The 19,536-nt window shown below is 34.8% G+C and overlaps 1 protein-coding gene across 7 annotated transcripts in view; it reads right to left on the reverse strand.

Annotated features, from left to right (window-relative positions):
* Positions 1 to 1,125: 1,125 nt before the first annotated feature.
* RIMS1 (regulating synaptic membrane exocytosis 1) overlaps positions 1,126 to 19,536 on the reverse strand; it is a 481,216-nt gene continuing 462,805 nt past the window's right edge. For all 7 annotated transcript variants that reach the window (XM_008568517.1, XM_008568512.1, XM_008568516.1 and 4 more), the window contains 5 exons: positions 16,169 to 16,307; positions 13,393 to 13,505; positions 5,872 to 5,973; positions 5,148 to 5,287; positions 1,126 to 3,760 (listed from right to left, as the gene is read on the reverse strand). In XM_008568517.1, coding sequence (XP_008566739.1) covers positions 3,542 to 3,760; positions 5,148 to 5,287; positions 5,872 to 5,973; positions 13,393 to 13,505; positions 16,169 to 16,307 — 713 coding nt within the window. In that variant the 3' untranslated portion in view covers positions 1,126 to 3,541. The remainder of the gene's footprint in view (positions 3,761 to 5,147; positions 5,288 to 5,871; positions 5,974 to 13,392; positions 13,506 to 16,168; positions 16,308 to 19,536) is intronic.

Here is a 19,536-nt window from a genome sequence, read left to right on the forward strand (position 1 = left end):
AATTAAATGCAATCCCATATACCTTTGTACACAAGTCAAATATGTTATTGTAATTATTTCTTCATATAGAAAACAGGGTCTTTTTTTTTTTTCATTTTTATGTCCTAAGTACTTAACATCCAGTACCTAAAGCCCTTAAACATGTCTGTTAAGTATAATCAGATCATATATCTTAGGCTGGGATTTCAAGAAATAAGTTGTCAGAGTCAGCCAGAAACAAGGAAGTTAGCAAAACCACTTTTCCTCAGGTTACTTCCTTTCCATCATTGCAGGCCCTGAAAGCCTAACCCTATGTAGCTTTATCTGATTTGAACAGCAGTTTCTGTTTCTGTCTAGATAAAGAATTTTATAAAGCTGTTTCTAGTACCTCCCATTTTAGTGGCAGACTTGTACCAGCCAAATCACTCAGTTACGTGCTATCTTAATGCACGCATATTAAACAGCCTTACTCTGACAGCTTGTTTTAAACTGATCAGTTGTTTCTGTCTTCTATTGACCCAGCCTAACAGATAATCTAATGTCTTGTAGACCAAACAACTGGATGACTTAAGAGTAGAATTCAGTCAACTGTTTTAAAAATTATAAACATCTGATGGTGTCATATCTCAAATTGCTTTACTGTTGAAAAATTTGATATTGACTTGATGGTGTTCATTTTGCTTTACGAAGGTAAAGCCAGTGTAGTCTGAAAAATTAAGAGCTCTTAGAAAGTTGAGAGTAGATCTCAACATTCATTTCACTACAATGGCAACATGAAATTAGTACTTACCAAGTGTTCTGTGAGTGGTGATAATTATAAAACATGTGAACACACTTTTAGAGAAGAAAAAATATAAAATTAAATTAAGGTAGCTCTTAATTTCTCTTTTAATATGTTACATTTAGAGACTTTTCATATATTACTTATAGAGATCTATATTTGAAGATATGTTTGTTCCCTATGATTTGACTGAAGATGATTTAAATGAATGTATTGCTTGTTTTTGTTAAAACAATCCTACAGCAAGGTTCTACAAATTATTCCAGGGTTCAGAAAGAAAAGATGGAAAGAGAAACCAGATACTATGATGAGAGACACAGGAATCAATATTTTGATATGTCACATAATTTGAAATGATTTGGCAATTAGACAAGAGAGTAGTCTCTTTTATTAGCACATTCAAACAGCATCAGAAAAACAGCTTTCATTTGATTCTTACTGAGATTTATTGTTTTTAATAATGCCAGTTTTCAGAAGTATAGTCATGTGCTCACTTAGACAGGCTGACAAAGTGAAAACTTGCATGTGATGCAAAGTACCCTTTGGGCTGTAGATTAAGACATATATAGTGCAGTGACAAGTCAAGTCAAATGTCCACAGCAGACAGTAAATCCCAGCCTCCCCTTCCCATGGTCTGGATCCCATTTTGCACTATAGAACCCATAATGGAAATCTGGCAAAACATAGAACACAAATGGCTACTCACTGACATGAAAAGTAAATTTTATTAAACATGTTTACATACATGAGTTGGAAGTTCATTTAAAAGCACAGGGGAGTGTTAAGACAAGTGGTCAAAATAGAAAGATACTACCCAATTATAATCAGTTGATTCTTGGCCACTAAGACAGAACGGAATCTAGGAGAAGTGCACCAATGCTTCGGTTCTTCGTGCTCAGCATGTTGAGCAATGGTCAATCTGTGCCCTGTGGAATGATGGGCAGATAATTCTGACATGTGTAAATAATAATAAATAATTCACTTGGTGCAGGCAGTATGTCTATGGATTAAAACCTAGTGTGTACACAGTGTCTACATGTGTTACAGCCCCACAGTAGGAATCTACACCAAAATATTTATTAGAAGGAATTTGGTCCGTACTACATCACGATTTCTGGAGGGTAAAAAATAAAGTCTGTCTACAGACATTTCATCCCAGACCCAAAGACTAGGTCTGGCTAAAACCTGCAAAATGTCTATAACAAAAATGGATGGCTTAGATTTCTTGGTTATTTCAGTATAGTAATTAACGAGCAAACTGTACAAGGACATGCAACATACAAGCTGGCCTATGTGGAACTAACATACATTATTAAATAACCTTTTGTTTCTTTTCTTTTTTTCTTTTTTTTTTTATAAAATGTGCATGCAGCTTTGAACAGTTCCAAGTCATGCTGCTCTATTTGTGTAATCACAAACGTTGAGTGACTCATAAAAGGAGAAAGAACATATCGATGCACCTGCAAAGTCTGCAGTTTGTAGCACACATACAGAATGTCACAAGGGAACTTCAAGGCCAAGAAAAACTAAATGAAGAAAATGCAAATTGAAATTTGACTTTGTTTTATTCCCCACCCCCAAAAAGTAAGATACTTTTCATTAAAAAATCAAGCTTTGTGCTTGCATCAATCTTGAAGAAATGTAAACTAAAATTTGATAAAAACATTAGTTTAGTGCAGAATATTTCAACTGGAATTTCCAGTGGAATATTGAACAGCTCACACCTTGCTCTTTCCAGGGCAGATGGGTATGTCTACACTGAGGCATGGCTGAGAAGCCTGGGCATAGCTGCAAGTGTCTTAGGCTCAAATCCATTCCTAGTCACCATTTTGGGTAGTCAAAAGTATGATTTATACACATGAACATATTTCTCTTTTTGATATCAGGAAGAAAAAGGCATTACAAGGAGTGTTTCCAAAGTACAATTAAGCCATTAGTTTTAGTCCCCAGCACTAGCTGCAGATTGACTTCTTTAAAAGTCTTCCATGCAAAATAATGGAAAACAACTTCATCTTTTAGAAAGTAAACAGATATGCTCTTCATTACAAAAAGTGATTCTGTGATTATTCGTTTTGGAAGATAACTTTTTGTCTTTTGGGTTTTCCACACATAAGACTTTGAAGAATTATAAAATGAAAGCCAGTGAAACCCTTCATTGGCCTCACCTTGTCTAGCTGTTAAAACACTTTGGGGAGATGCTACAGAGACTGCTTCAGCCCTTTTTTTTGGTGCTTTTGGAAAAAGAAAGGAAGGGTCTCTATTAGCATCATGAGGCCTGTCATGACACAGCCAAATAACTAGTGGAAATAACAAATATGGTGAAGATCAAACAAAATCTCAAGAAAACAAAAACACCACACGAACAAAACACACAAAAGAACAAAACTTTTCAAACACCACGGAAATAACACTGCTTGTGGTCTATGCAGAAACATGTAAAATACAACTTTTCACAGAGTGAGAGTTTCCAGTTTGTTTAATTTGGGGTGTGTGTGTGTGTGTGTGTGTGTGTGTGAATTTGAAGTTTCCTCTTTTTCTATTTGTTAGAAGCATCAGTGACTCTCACTAGCACATTAATTCTTACTGTAATTTGATAGATTGCCATGTTCTGTCATATGAAGCCATGTTTTAAACAACTGGGACATATTAGTGAAAAAACTACTACAGGCAAAACACAAGTTGATTGTCTGTCTCCAACAATGCTTTTGATCATGAAATATCTGGTTCAGATTATTATCCTGAAAGGTAGAGTTTTATTGGAATGACTCTAGCATGAGTTCACTAAGATCGAATGCAGGGAGGCCCAGTTGAACTTTCCAGAGATGACTGGGAAGCCCGACGGGTTAGGGGAGTGAGTGTGGGATCCACCAGTGATGACGGTGGGAACAATTTGTACCATCCAATTACCATGCTGGACAGATCAAGTTCTTCCAACAAGATTTGAGCCACACCCATAAAACATTTATGGTCCATTCTGCCATAGTCTCCCCAGACAATCACCTGCAGAGACAGAGAAATGCAACATAACTTAAATTTCTCTCTCTTTCACATTCAAAGGGTCAAAGCTATTACTCTGTAAATGTGGGCCAATCAGTAAATGAGAGGAGATGAATATGACAAACACTAAGGAGGAGGAGTAGATAAAAAGAATTACTAATATCAAGGTGCTTAGAGACACTTCACAATAATTTTTGTATAGTGTCTACATAAGCCATGTTAAACAAAGAAATATATAAGTTAATTCATATATAAATTCAGCACCTTTCTTGTATGACTACTATCTAGTAAGCAACATGGAGAGCCATGGAGATATAAAAATTAAAATTTGTGCAAAATTTGTTCCTAATACCTTCTGACAGAATAAGGAGGACAAAATGCTCCAACTCAGCATACCATGGAGTGGGTGTATGATGGAGTATGTACAAAGTATTCATTTCATTTCTTTCGTATTATGGACTTGTTAGTGAAGGAGCAGGTGGAAAAATAATTGTGAGCTGGAACCTTTTGAGAACCTGCCTGAAAATTTTGATTTGATCAGATGATTAATAAGTAGTAAGTTTACTGATAACTACCACAATCTGGGTCAACTCCAATTGTGTTGGACAAGCCTCCCATTACGCATATTCCCAAGTTCCACGAGGGGTCTTCAAAAAGCTCATGGAAAGATTCCTTTTATCTTTTAATTCTGTTTCCACAAACTCTTTGAAGTACCCTCATATTTTCTAATCCTCCGGTCATCTGTAAAGATTCTCAACTGAACTCATTCACCTACTTTACACAATCAGCGTTGGTGAATCTTGCCTTTTCAATTTTCTAAGTACCTTTGCCAAATTACTTAATCTATTTATCCTCAGACATAATCTTTAAGATGGGGATAATGATATTCATTGCACGCGATGTTTACAGAGTTTAAAAGATGTAACATATGTAAGCTGCCAGCCATGCATCTGGCACTCAACCAACTCAAGATGTGCTGGTCCCCGAGCACTTCTCCTTTCCTCTCCCCTCTTCCTTGTTGTATCCTATGTCTGCTACATGGTAATGCTCAATCAACTATTACTAGCATTGTTTGCTTGGATACATCTCTGTCTATCTATCTGTCACCTATCAGTAGAGGAGCGGGGAAGGGTTAGGGGAGGATGGAGAGAAGAAAGAAAAGAAGGGAGAGAGAAAAAAAAATTTTATTCTCCATTAGATCCACTAGGTATTTTTAATGCTATACATATTTGTATTGTAAATTAACCATTTGGTTTTTTTTTTTTTTTCTACTCGAGGACATCATACTACTTCATCTCTACTTAATTTTATTCTTTGTGTTTGACCACCTCTTCGATGTATGGATAACGTAGACATTACAATGTAAAAAGCCAAACAATCTTTTACTGACCTGAAGAACTTTACCCTGTGGACTTTCGTCAAAAACCAGGGACTGTTGATACAAAGGATCCAGGGTTTTTCGTGCAATTCTCGTCTTCTTCTTGGCTATACAGGCCCCATTTTCCAAAAGATATACTTTGACATACGGAGCTGAATAAAGGTATATTAACATATAAGAAGTTAATCCTTTTTTCAGTTGATTTTTATTAGAGACACCTTATTAGAGATGCTTACTGAAAGTTTGCCATCGACTTTTTAAATAACCGTTGCTCCATAAATTCTATTCCTTAAAACCCATATGTTACCACTACTGCTATTTTCCTCATTTGAAGTAAATGTATACAAAGCTATCTTAAGACTTTGACTTACTTAGGTATAGTTGGCATTATAATGCAGGTTTATATTTTAAAACTCACTGGTTCCTTTTTATGATTAGAACTAAATTCTTTTTTTCTTTTGAATTTTTAAATGTGCAGAAATTAAATACCTGAAACAACCTAACAAGTGTAACTAAGCTTTTTTAAAATATGATAATACTGTTCCTAATACTTTAACAGAATAATTGTGCAAAGAAAACTCAGATCCATTTTAATAAAATCAAACACAGAAAAGCTACTTTTAAAAAATCAATCAGATGATGCAAAACAGAGCACATAAATTCAAATGCAGCAATGTTTTGAGTTTTTTGCCTATTTAATATTCTCTTGATCAAACTCAGTAATACTTTTCCTTACCAGGTGTAGATTTGGAACCAGGTTTCTGTGTGAGGCTTCGTGCTCTAATAACTTCAACTTCTAACTGGCCCTTTTTATCCTCCATTCCAATTTGGATATCACCTGTAAGTGGAGGGGAAACAAAATGTTTCTGCGTCTTTGCAGTTAGGTTCAGTTACAAAAAAATAGAGGCCCATAATAGACTAACAAACTCCAAATTATTATCTTCATGATTGTGGTAAAAACCTAATGTATAGGCCCTGATAGAGTTTGGATGTGTTGTCCCCACCAAAATTCGTGTAGAAATCTGATCCCCAATGTGGCAGGCAGTGTTGGAAGCTGAGTCATGGGGGCGGATCCCTCATGAATGGATTACTGCTCTCCCAGGGGAAGGAGGACCTGAATGAGATCTCACTCTATTAGTTACCGTGAGAGCTGACTGTTTAAAAGACGTCCCCCTTCTCTCTCTTGCTTCCTCTCGCCATGTGATCTGCATGTACCCACTGGCTGCCTGCCACTTTTCACCATGAGTAGAAGCAGCCTGAGGCCCATGACAGATGCAGCTGTCCCAGAATCATAAGCCAAATAAATCTTTGTTCTTTATAAATTACCCAGTCTCAGGTGTTCTGTTATAGCAACACAAAATGGACTAATACAGGCCGCTACCCACACCCCACTCTTCTTTTCCAGCTTCCAAATCAAGTTTTGAAATGTTTCTCTTATTTTTCTGGTACTAATTCATCTTATGAGATCCGCATATTAATTTATAAATCATTAACTACAACAACACTGCAGTATTTACATGATTCTTGTACTCTAACAAGGTTTTTAAAAAAATTCTTATCATTACACAATTTAAACATTTTTTTGCCATCCTCGCACAATGATAAAATCACATAATGATGGATTTCTCAGAATGTATACCCGTCATCAAGCAATGCACAACTATTTACTTATCAATAGCAAATTGTAATTATCTGTATTTCCATTATCTAGAGAAAACCACCATTAATATTTTGGTGAATATCTTACCAATCTCATAAATACTATTTTATATTTATCTGTCTATCTATCATCAATCATGACCATATGTCATCATTTTATTGACTATATGGACCATGGAATGGACATGTCATTACCTATTTAACCAGTCTCCTGTTGATAAAAATATAGGTTATTTATATTGCTGCCATTATAAATAGCACTATAATGGACAGTTTTGTAAGAATTCTTGCACACTTGGTCAATTATTTCTTGAACATTAAATTCCCAGATTTTTAATTTTCAGATCTAATTGTATGGACATTAAAAAATTCTATGCATACTGCCAACCATCCTTCAGAAAGGTTGTACCAGTTTGTACTATCACTGGAAATATTTGTATTCTCATTTCCCACACTCGTTAATATTAATATTATCAATATGTCTAATTTTTGCCAATATGATGGTTAAAAAGTTATATGAGTTTTTTTTTCTTTGATTATTAGGAATGCTTATATAACCCATGTATAGTTTGACATAGAATTAAGATTTGCAACTAGAATGAGATGGAGAGAGTTCTCTACTTTTTATCTTTATAAGTGTTTTTTTCATAATTTTCATGTCCTTTGGGTTCATATTTGTTAGAACTCATGTATAAAACCATTTTGGCCTATTCTATGCCATTTTTTGGTGGTAGAATATTAAATACTAATGGTTATAGTTCTGTTCAGGTTTTCTCTACTTTCTATTCTTAAATTCTTTTTGGTAGGTTATATTTCTTAAAATTATACATCTCATATAAATTTCCAAATTTCAAGCATTTATATAAGTGGTATCATTTAGCAACTCTCTTTGCTCAAGATTTTCTTAGATGTCCATCCAAGCTGATGTATAGAGATGTAACTCATTTGCTTTAATTACTGTATAATATTCTATTTTGTGAATATGTTATATTTTATTAATCTAATCTCCAATTGCGGGTCTTTTTCCTGCCTATTTTGGACTGTTAACAATGAATGCTGTCAAGAGTTTCTTTAGGATACATAACTAGAACTGCTATTGCTGGGTCACAGCACAGATACATTCTCATCTTTATTAGATACTACTATATTACCCCAATTGGTGACTGTACCAATTTAAACTTCTAATAGCAGTGTATAAGGATGCATATTTCTGAAACCTCTGCCCCTTCACTACTGAAAGATTTAAAAATTTTTACCCAATCTAATATGTGTATATACACACACACACAAATGCACACAAACACATATTTGTGCATTTTGTAGAAACTCTATCAGATTAAGTCAGCTCCATTCTATTCCTAGTTTGCAAAGAGATTTTTAAATCATAAATTAGTACGTAATTTTATCAAACATTTCTTCCACAGGTATTAAGATGGTCATTTTTTATTAGATTAATGTGGTGAATTATATTGTTTTCCGAAATTAAACCAACCAAGCATTTATTTGTGAAAAAAATTTCAATTTTGTTGTGATATTATTATTTTTAATACTGCTGGGTTTGTTTTGCTTGGGGTTCATAGGAACTTTTGAAAGTGTCTTGATGTTTATTTTCAGTTTTTGCAATTTCTCAACCATTATATTTTTTAAGGTGGCTGCTGCCCTATACTCTCTCTTTCTCTGTTCTGGTACTCTAATTGTGATTATATCACAATTAGACTTCACGTTTTCCCCTCCCTTAACTTCTATATCTATATTTTCTATTCTTCTGTGTCTTTAACTAATTATGGATACTTTCTTATGGCTCATCCTCCAGTTAACCAATTTTCTCCCCAGTTCTGATAACTCATCCACTGAATTCTTAAATTTGGTTATATTTTTCAATTCTAGAATTTCTATTGTGTTATTTTTAATGGTTCTAATATTGTTTTTTTTCATTTGCAGAGATTTTTAATTTTTTTATGTTTTACTTTTTTATTGAAACAATTGCTTACACATATTTCTGGGACACAGAGTTGACTATCAATACTTGTGTACAATATGTGATGGTCAAATCAGGATAATTAGTGTATTCATTATTGCAAAACATAATCATTCTTTGTGTCCATTCTGATGAAATTCTCAATCTTGCTTTATATGTCCTTGAACCACGTAAGCATAATTATTTTTAGTCTAAATATTTAACTCCAATATTTGGAGTTACTTTGGCTTTGTTTCTATTATCTGTTGTTTCTGCATTAAAAAAAATTGTCATTCTTTCTTGTGTGCCTGGTTATTTCTGACTGATGTCTGGATATTACACTTACAACATTGTTTCTAGAAAAAATTGACTCCTAGGAAATTACCTTTCTTCAAAAATGATTTACTTTTGCTTTGGCATGGTGTTTGCAGTCTTAGATCACTTTAACCAATATTAAGGACTTAGCTGATTAGAACTATAGCTCCTACTAATCAGAGGCCCATCTACTTTCAGTTTACCTATATTTTCAGGACAGATCTTTTTTGATCCCAACCAAGAGCAAGGAAGGATCAACAGCCTAAATTAATATCCTAACTCTTCTAAGCTAAAAAGAATACGGTGCAGCTTTTTAGTCCTTCCACACAGAAACATGAATAAGACACTGCCTCCAAGGAAGAATATCTCTGAACACAAGCTCACCACCTAGGCATCCACCCTCCCAAGGAACTTGGCCTTGAAGCAGACATTTAGTTATTCTAGGTATTTTTAGTGGGAGGTTTTGGTATGAATTACCTACCCTACCGTTGGTGTAGCCAAATTCTCCATAGTTTTTTTAAAGCTTTTTATTTATTTATTTATCTATTTTTAACTTTAGACTTGCATTTGGTAAATAGCAACATATAGCTGTTTTTGTTTCTTCAGCATAGTTTGAGCCTGTTTTTGGTTGAGAATAATCTATTTCATTTATAAAGTAACCATTTTAGTGGTTACTTTTAGAATTGGGCTTATTTTTGCCATCCATTTTGTGTTTTTTAAATTTTAAAATGCTTTATTTTTGCTTCTTATTCTCCTCTCTGTCTTCTGTTAGATAAGCAGACTTTTGTTTATCTTTCTGGTCTTTACTAGTTTAGAAGTGAAATATTTTACTTCTATTATTTAAGATAGTATTGAATAGTTAACATATAAATTATCATTTTTATCTTTTTTTTTTTTTTTCCTTTTTGTCTTTTTTACTGACCGGTAACGGGATCGCAACCCTCAGTGTCACCCCCGTACCAGACCGGAACCAGCAACGGGATCGCAACCCTCGGTGTTGCTCCCGCGCCTCGCTCAGCCAGTGAGCGGGAACCGGTCTGTATGTGGGATCCGAACCCTCGGCGGGAGCGCCGCCGCGCTTCCCAAGCGGCGCACTGTAGCAGTGCGCCACCGGGCCAGCCCCATTTTTATCTTTTTAACTAAAATCTAAAGTTAGAGTTTCTATTTACTCCCAAATAAAACAAGGATTTTTATTTATCTAAGAACTATTCAACTTCTCAGCTCTCCTGTAGGTGTGAACTACCATTGTTTTTGGCTTGTTTTATTTTGCATTTCTTCTTGTTCGTTCTTAAACACATACTCAAAACCTTGTTTTGATTGTGTTTTTGTTAAATTATTATTATTATTACTAATAACTTCTGAAATTTACCAAGTTTCACTAATTTTTTTGCTCCTCATTCCTTTTTGTATCCCATTCTTTTATTTTAGCTTTTATCTTCTTGCTAAAGTGCATATTTCAGTGAAGAGTGGTAGATAATAAACTTTATGAGTCTCTGTATGAATGAATGTCTTTATTTCATCATCTTTATTGTGGAATTAAAGTTTGTCTTAATAGAGGGCCGGCCCGGTGGCGCACTGGAGAGTGCGCTGCTTGAGATCGCGGCGGCGCTCCCGCCGAGGGTTCGGATCCCATGTGGAGACCGGTTCCCGCTCACTGGCTGAGCGTGGTGCGGGTGCGACACTGAGGGTTGCGATCCCGTTACCAGTCAGTAAAAAAGACAAAAAAATGCGGGTGCGACACTGAGGGTTGCGATCCCGTTACCGATCAGTAAAAAAGACAAAAAGGAAAAAAAAAAAGTTTGTCTTAATAGAGAATTTTAGGCTGATAAATCTTTTCTTTAGCAGATTGAAAATCACTTATTTTCTTAAAAATTTGGTACTGCTAAGAAATAAAAGCTGCTCATTTATTGCTTTTCTTTGCTAGGTAATCTTTTTCTTCCTCATGTTTTGAGATGATGTCCTAAAATTTGATTAAGATGTGTTTTTTCTTTCTTTGTTTTGTACATATTGTTCAGATCACCTCTCAGTGTGCTCTTTCAGTCTCTCAGATTTCATGTTTTTCTTAAATGGTTGACACATCATTATTTTTTCCCCCTAAAATTGTCTCTCTATTCTCTCTTTAGGCTCCAATTAGAATTAATTTGAGCTTTTCAATTTATTCTTCCTACATCTCAAGTTCTCCTCTGTATTTGAACAATATTTTAAAATTTTTGAGTAGGCTGTATTCTTGGTGATTTTTTGTGGTCCTCCTTGCATTTCATTCATTCTTTTTCAGCTTTGTTCAGTATAATATTTAGCTCATCAACCAAGTTTTAAATTTTAATCACTATAGTTTTCATTTTCCAACTTTTTTTCTTAAAAATATATGCTTTTAAAAATAACCCCCTTATGTTTTTTTCTGTGGATTACTTATTATACTTTGTCTCTGAAGATGTAAATTATAATTATTTCTAAGTTATTTTTAGTTAGTAGAATCATCTCCATTTTCTCAGGTGTGATTTCCCTTTATTTGCCAAATTAGTTGATTGACTTTGTTGCTCTAGACTTTCTCATTAGTTTTATAATTCTGTTTTAGACCTCAGCTCCTAGAGGTCTTTTTTCCCTTTTAATAAAAAAAAAAATATTAAATCACATACACAAAGCTTAAAGAATCAAACTGTTCTATAAGATTTGTTGTTAGAATAATTAACTGACTCCCAACCCCTCTCTCAACTTCTTGCCTTCCCAGTCACTGCTTTTGAAATTTTCAATATTTTTACCTGATTTTTTATTTTTTTGGCATTTGCCTATTACTAAGCTTGTACGTATATTTTCTTTTTTCTCAGTTTTGGATACTATTATTGACTTCTAATTTTGATCTCTCACTGCCTTTATACACCTACTGTATACCTGACAATTTCTGTCATCCCATTCTCCCAACATTCATAGTTATATTATTAAGATTACATAATCTTATTTATAGCTGTGTGAACTTGACTACTATGATTACTTCTCATTTCTTGAACAGATCTGCCTTTCACTATACTTGATATGTGTCTTTTTTATAAAATCTTTGCTAACATTTTTATGCACATATCACTAATTCAAACCCTTACACTCTCCTGGTTGTTTATTTCTTCCATAAAATCAAACATATTAGGCACTCTACAGATTTTATTTTATGAAATCTGACATGCTACAATTTATACAAATTGCTGTCAAATCCTGCTGTGGCTGTTATCTTTCGATCTTCCTTTGCTATCATCCTGGATATCCCAAACATTTCTCTTTTGTGAGGAAGCATTTATTTGCTGGATCTCATCTTTCTCTTTTTCTAGTTCACAATTTAAAAAATTCACTTAGTTCATTTTGTTGAAATAAATCCTCCAAAATTTTTCTGAGCAATGTTGAACGTGAGGAAAGTTTTTGAGACTTTGCTCGTCTGAGTATGTATTTATTCCAGCATTAAACTTACTTGATAACTTGGCTGGCCATTGTACTCTATGTTGGAAATCAGCTATTACTCAGAATTTTGAAGGTGATGCTAGCATTATTAGTGAAGAGCCCAATGAGGATCTGATTTTTGATAGTTTTATATAGAATAATTTTTCCTCACAGGAAACTTGTATGATTTTCTATCAGCCCCCAGTGCTGTGAAATTCCATGATGATGTGCCTCTGTGTTAGTCCATTTTCATCCATTTGGCTGGGCACTCCATGGGTCCTTTCAAGCTAGAATCTCATAGCCTCTAGGCAAGCATATGTTGCACACACTACACATAATTTTCTGAGTTTGTCATCTTTTAACTTCATTTAGGGTAAATTTTGCTAGTAAAAGTTTTTAATATTTCTTGCTTTGGTTTGATCCTTTAGAAGTTATTTTTCACTCTAAAATTACAGAAACATTAACTTGAGTGTTTTCCAGTACTTTTTAGTGTCTTTCTCCACCCTCCTTTTCTTTTCTACAGTTAAGTCTAAAATACTGTTTTGTAAATTGTGAAGAAGGGAAACAATTTCATTATTTTTTTTCACATGATTATGCCAACATCCTTTAATAAATAGTCCATTATCCCCCCATGCTGTGAAATTCCACCCCTATCATACATTTGGATCTCCTGTGGAACTCTGTCTTAGCAGGATTTTCTGGTAATTCAAAGATTTACGACTAATTTTATTTCATTTTTGTTGTCTCAAATTAGAAAAATGCACTACAAATTAGAACATTCATTTGCAACCAGCAATATGCTACCTAACAGGTTGCTTCTCATTTGTATTATTACCATGCTATTTTAAATGACTTTGCCAACCATAAAACATCAGTTTTCCTGTAGATAAAAATGATTCTTACCCATTGCAGGGGTGGCCAGGGTTTGGCGGCCAACAAGCTGGGCTGGTCCCAGTCCATCAAGAAAATCACTGAATTGACTGTCAGCTCCTAGTCGCACTCCAGGAAATATTAGGCTATTAGCAAAAGGACAAAACCCCCCAAAGCAAAACATTAGATCTCCTAGAATTCTTTTCTTTAGTTTCCATATGACTACTTCTGATTCTAAAACAGAAACACTACTTAGACAATCTGTTGCCCTTTGAGCCAAGCATATGAGGCTCAACACTGACAATGATCTAAACTCTCAATTTAACACCTGATGCTCTACTCAGGAGGGCTGAGTTATAGTTTTTAATATACTAAGTGCTCTGGACACTTACAAAACAAAATCCAAATCCCTACATAAATGTACTGCTGACATAAAATATAAGATGCAAATTTTATACCATAAACCTTACACAGATAATTGCTTATGAAATTAAGTAACATTAACGCTAAATTTTTTAAAAAGTGGCTAAAAATTTCTTGAATAGATATTATAGCACAGTACAAGTTCTCATTCACAAATAAAACATGTTTAATTTATTCATCTTCGAATGAATTATATGTTCAAACTACCTAAGATTTTTATTTAGTCTAACTGGAAATTAATTGGTTAAAATTTATCTATTTCTTACTACAGTATGAATCTCTGAAAGCCCAAGAATGTAACCTGCACAAGAGTGGTGACTGTGCTCTTCTTGTTTATTGATGTAATTGTCTATGGGTAATGAGAACCATGCTTGTTAACTAGTTGCCATTCAATAAGCATTTTTTGAATGAGCATATTTCTATAGGGATTTATTGTTTCCATTGTGTTTTCACATATATTATTTCCTTACAACCAAGGGAATTAGACATGACACACATAATTATCCCATCCGGAGACTACCAAAACAAATCTGTGAGAGATTAAGTGGTGGAGAGATTATCCCTGGTGGAGACAAATTTTTAACTGATTTGTTACTTTTTGTATCAGAAAATAATTTCTCCATTCTTTCATTTGAACATTGTTTTTATACTACTTCATCAAATATTGATATTTTGTCAGCAAGTTTATCCCCATAACTTCTACACCTGCTGATTTTTGTTCTTAACTATAACTTACTGGGAGCATGTGGAACATACATTGACAATCATTTGACCAAATAAATAGGGACCAACTAGTTTTGGGAATGGGAAAGATATCATAAACATTAACTTGGCATAATTTTATTTTATAAACAAAATAGAAAAAAGTTAGTAAAAGAAAAGAAATAATGAATATTAGGTTCTATATGAGTGATTTGAATAATTATGGAAAATTTGTACATGGTCAATCTTCATGTAACTCATTGCACCATAGTAATTACATATTTGTAAGATCCACTACCTCAATAAAAGTTCAGTTCTAGCAGAAAAAATTTCAAGCATAGGAAAATGCAGGCTTTGTGCAAGATCCATACGAAATGGCAAAAAAAAACAAAACTAAGTAAACAAAACGAAAAAACTAGTTATATATTTTCAGAATTAACTAAAACTCTTTAATTCAAAAAATAATGAGGAGAAATAGATGCTGGATATTTTTCCTAAGGTAAAAATAAGTCAGCAATGTTTTAAAAACAAGAAAGTGTGAGTTCCTTACATCTATGAGAGTGTTACACTTACAACTTACATCCCTAAAGTTTGGAGAAAAGTAGGAAAATGGGAGATCAGTTCCTCACTTCTAAATTTTTTTAACTCTGAATTTATTTATTGTGTTATTTTCATAGCAAAGTACTCTAGGTAAGATAAATATATGATAGTTTTCATATTTGATGTTAACAGTTATCTCTCTGTCATTTGAGTTAAATACCAAAACTTGTACACAAATGTTCACAGCAACATTATTCATAATAGACAAAGAGGTGAAATAACCAAAGTGTTCACCATCAGAATGGATGAAAAGAAATGCAGTATATGCATACAATGGAATATCATTCAGCCATAAAAAGGAATAAGGTACTAATACATGCTGTAACAATGGATATACCTTGAAAACACTATGTTGAGTGAAAGAAGCCATACACAAAAGGCTACATAATGTGTGATTCCATTCATATGAAATATCCAGAATAGGCAAATGCAAAGAGTTAATGGTTGTCAAGGGCTATGAGCAGAGGGTAATAGGAAATGACTATTAATAGGCATGGGGTTTATGTTAGAGGTGATGAAAATATTCTAGAATTAGATAGTGGTGATGATTATATAACCTTGTGAATATACTGAAAACCAATGAACTGGATACTTTAAACGGATACATTTTATGGATTGTGAATTATACCTCAATTAAAAAAAGAACATATATTTACAAATGTGTAAAGAAAAAGTAGCAGTTTAAATGGATGTATAAGGACCACATTTATAAATTTAATGATGCATTATTTGTAGTTATCCTCACTTGTAAATTTTAATTCAGATTTTGGTGACAGGGTCAGACTATGAGTTTCTCATATGAAAGAATCCACTAAATGTGGCATTTCTACACTGAATGTCCAGTAAAGGACTATTCTGAGCTTTACTAGATGATGGAAATCAGTTTATTCATGTTAACTCAGCATTTCCTCACCCCTCTGAAAGGTATAAGTGACCAAGCACAGATGCGTGTTCATGTGTCAGGCTGGTTTAAAACAGATGATTAAACTTCTGGTTAAATAAAAATGTTGCACAGTAACCCTTGGTGGCTTTGTTATACTACCAATTACTACACAATCTACATGGACATGCTGATATCACTTACTTTCCCTCGGAGCTGTAACTGTTGATGCTGCCATCAGTAGATTCTCGGCTTGGTTGTCTGACCATCTTCCTCATTTCAGCTGCCATTCCTGTTTCTGTGCTTCTCTGTATAGTACTTTTTAACTTCTTGTGGCCCGACTCTGACAGGAGAGAGTAAAAGAAACTCTAAGCTTTATTTAGACAGTTTTCACCTGAATATAAATTGACTCTGCAAATACAATAATTTTGCACATAATTAAAATTTTAATCAGAAAAATAGTGGTCTAAGAGAATAACCTGCTCAATTAAATCTCTTTGCCAAAGTGTGCTTTGGCCAAGAGGGGTAGCAGTGGAAGGTGTACCATGGCCCAGTTCCAGAGACTGCCTGAATCTCAATGAAGGAAAATGAACTTGTATTACTGCTGCGGACAACTTCAACGAAAATTTGGATTTGGTACTAAACTGTTATGTGGAAAGATAATGTTGAATAATATAATATGTTTCTCCTAATCTGGAATCCCCCAAATGTGTGGGAATAGACCTGAAGGAATAGGTCACGTCTTAAGAGGCACTGGAACCAAGCATGAAAAAAAGCACAGTTTGGTATCATCACACATCAGCAATGCTCATGAAGAGAAACAGTAGTTTATTTGATGATTTTAGGAATACTTTAACATACAGGATCTCACTGAGATGGTATGTAGTTTCCATAGGTAGGTGTAACAGGTACTATCCTAATTCCAAGGCTGCACAGCTATCTCATGGCCTTTTGAGTCAGCTGCATGACTTCCAATTGGCAGTTTGGGGGTGTGCACCTCTACTTGCATTGTGAATTGTACTGGCTGATTACTTTAATTTCAGTTCTTGATGAACTCTTACTTTAGAGCAACTTCCTTGAGCCCCTTTGAAATGTGCTAACCAGCATTCTATGCATAGCATGAAAGTCAAATTCTAAAACATTTAGTTGATTATATGTGTGAGCAGCATCAATAGGTTAGGCAAGCTGTTAGACTTTTTTTCATCTACACATTCCATCTGCATTTCTGGTTTTCTTTCTATTTTTGTACATTATCATTTAATACCCATTAATAATATATGAATAAGCTCTCTATATAAATACATACATCACTACATATACATACCTAAACTTTTCAATCCTCACAAAATCTCTGTAAACTGGTGCCTAAATACACTGTTAGGAAAGGCTGCATTTTTTGTTTTTGGTCAACGTAACCCTTTTGCAAATTGTCCAATCAAAGACATGATAGGTTATGCCATATAGACTCAGTGCTGATACTTCCCATACATTCTTTTAATAGGTTAGATTTTATTGTTTTTATTCTTAACCTTTTTATTGTTATTTTTGTTTAAGAAGGTGATATATGTATATTGTAAGATATTCAAATACTACATAAATAGCAAATGTTGAATACCCCTTATAATTTCACCTCTCAAAGATGACGATGGTTAATAATTTGGGAGCTGTTTTTATCTTTGTGCTTCTGCAAGCTTTTGAAGGCTTCATGCTTTTTTACACGATTCTTCACTTTTTTACATGAATCTTCTGTGATCCACACTATTTTTCCTCCTTTCTTATTGGTGGTTGCTTTTCCCCAGTCTCCTGTGCTGAAACCTCCTCCTCTTCCAGATTTTTAGATATAGGAGAGACATAGGGCTCAGCCCTTGGATGCTGTAATTTTTTTCTACACTTACTTCCTTGGTGATCTCAGCTCTGGCTTTAAAGCCATTAATTGCCTCCCAGATATATATATATATCCAGTCCTAACCTTCTTCCTAAATTGCAGTGTCATTAATCCAGTTGCCTATAAGGTCCATTTAAAGGTCTAATAAATATTTCAACATTAACATATCCCAAACAGAACTCTTCAAGTTCTACCTCGATCACACTACCACCACCTACTGCCAAATCCTCCTCCCTCAGAAAATGGTGCCTCCATTCATTCAGTTGCTCAGGCCCAACCCTTGTAATCATCCTTGATTCCTCTTTCACACACACCCCACATCCAATCCATCAGCTAGTTCTCTTGGATTTACCTTCAAAGTACATCCCAAATCTGATCACTCTTCCTCCTCTCCACTGCCCCAGACCTAATTCAAGCCACTGTCATCACTCAACAAGACCACTGCAGTACCACCAAACTGGTCTCACTGCTTCTATTCTTTCCCTCCTCAGAATATTCTCCACACAACAGCCACGGTGATTCTTTAAAAATGTAAACCTGAATATGTCACTTCCTCGCTCAAGATCTTATAACGGTTCATCATCAAAATGGGTATGCTGCCAGGATGAATCTGGCTCTCACATCATGGACACGAGGGGTGACAATTAGCTTTGTATCTCATCAATATTCATAATAAAAAAATAAACTAAAAGAAAAAACTTCAAAGATTCTTAAGATTTATTCTAGTACTAAACTCACAGAATTCTACAGAAGAGAAGAGAATAAAGAGGCCAAATAAAGTAGCTTAACTTTATGATAAAAAAAATTAAAAGAAAATCCAAAATCGTTATCAAAGTCCATAAAATGCCATTTATCTGGCCCCGGGATACCAATCAGATCTCACCTTCTATCCCTCATTCCATATGATCATTGCTCTCCAGTCCCACTGTCCTCTTGTATTTCCTTGACCACTCCAAGCATGCTGTTTCGGAGCCCTTTTTACTTACCATCTGTTCATTCTGATTTTCCTTGCCTTGATCCCTCACTTTATTCAGATCTCTGCTCCAATGTTACCTCCTCAGAGAGGTTTTCTCTGATCTTCATTACTCTCTATTACCTTGCTATGCTTTACCTTTCTTCATAGCACTGCTTCATCTGCCACGAAACCTTCATCTGTTTGCCTGTTGTCTGCTTCCCAATTAGAATTTAATTTCTAAAAGGGCAGGGGAATTGTGAGTATTGCTCACTGTTATCCCTAGTATCTAGAACCAGTGGCATAAACTTGATAATGGGATTACACTACCCATACTAATGTGCAATTTTCTCATTCCATTTAATATAACACAAACACGTACGTATTTATGCTTTTTAATGACTGCACTGTTCCACTGCATGGTTATACAGTTTCATATTAAATCATCTTTTTATTGATGGTCATTTGGATGTTTCCAGTTATTATGAGAGTTTTTATAGAATAAATTCCTAGAAGTTGAAATGCTAGTGAAAATGCAGGAATCTGGGGCCGGCCCGGTGGCGCACTGGATAGTGCGCCGCTTGGGAAACGTGGCGGCGCTCCCGCCCGAGGGTTCGGATCCCACATACAGACCGGTTCCCGCTCACTGGCTGAGCGAGGCACGGGAGCAACGCCGAGGGTTGCGATCCCGTTCCTGGTCCCGGTCCGGTACGGGGGCGACACTGAGGGTTGCGA

This window comes from Galeopterus variegatus, unplaced genomic scaffold (assembly GCF_000696425.1).
Source record: "Galeopterus variegatus unplaced genomic scaffold, G_variegatus-3.0.2 Scaffold419, whole genome shotgun sequence".
NCBI lineage: Eukaryota > Metazoa > Chordata > Mammalia > Dermoptera > Cynocephalidae > Galeopterus > Galeopterus variegatus.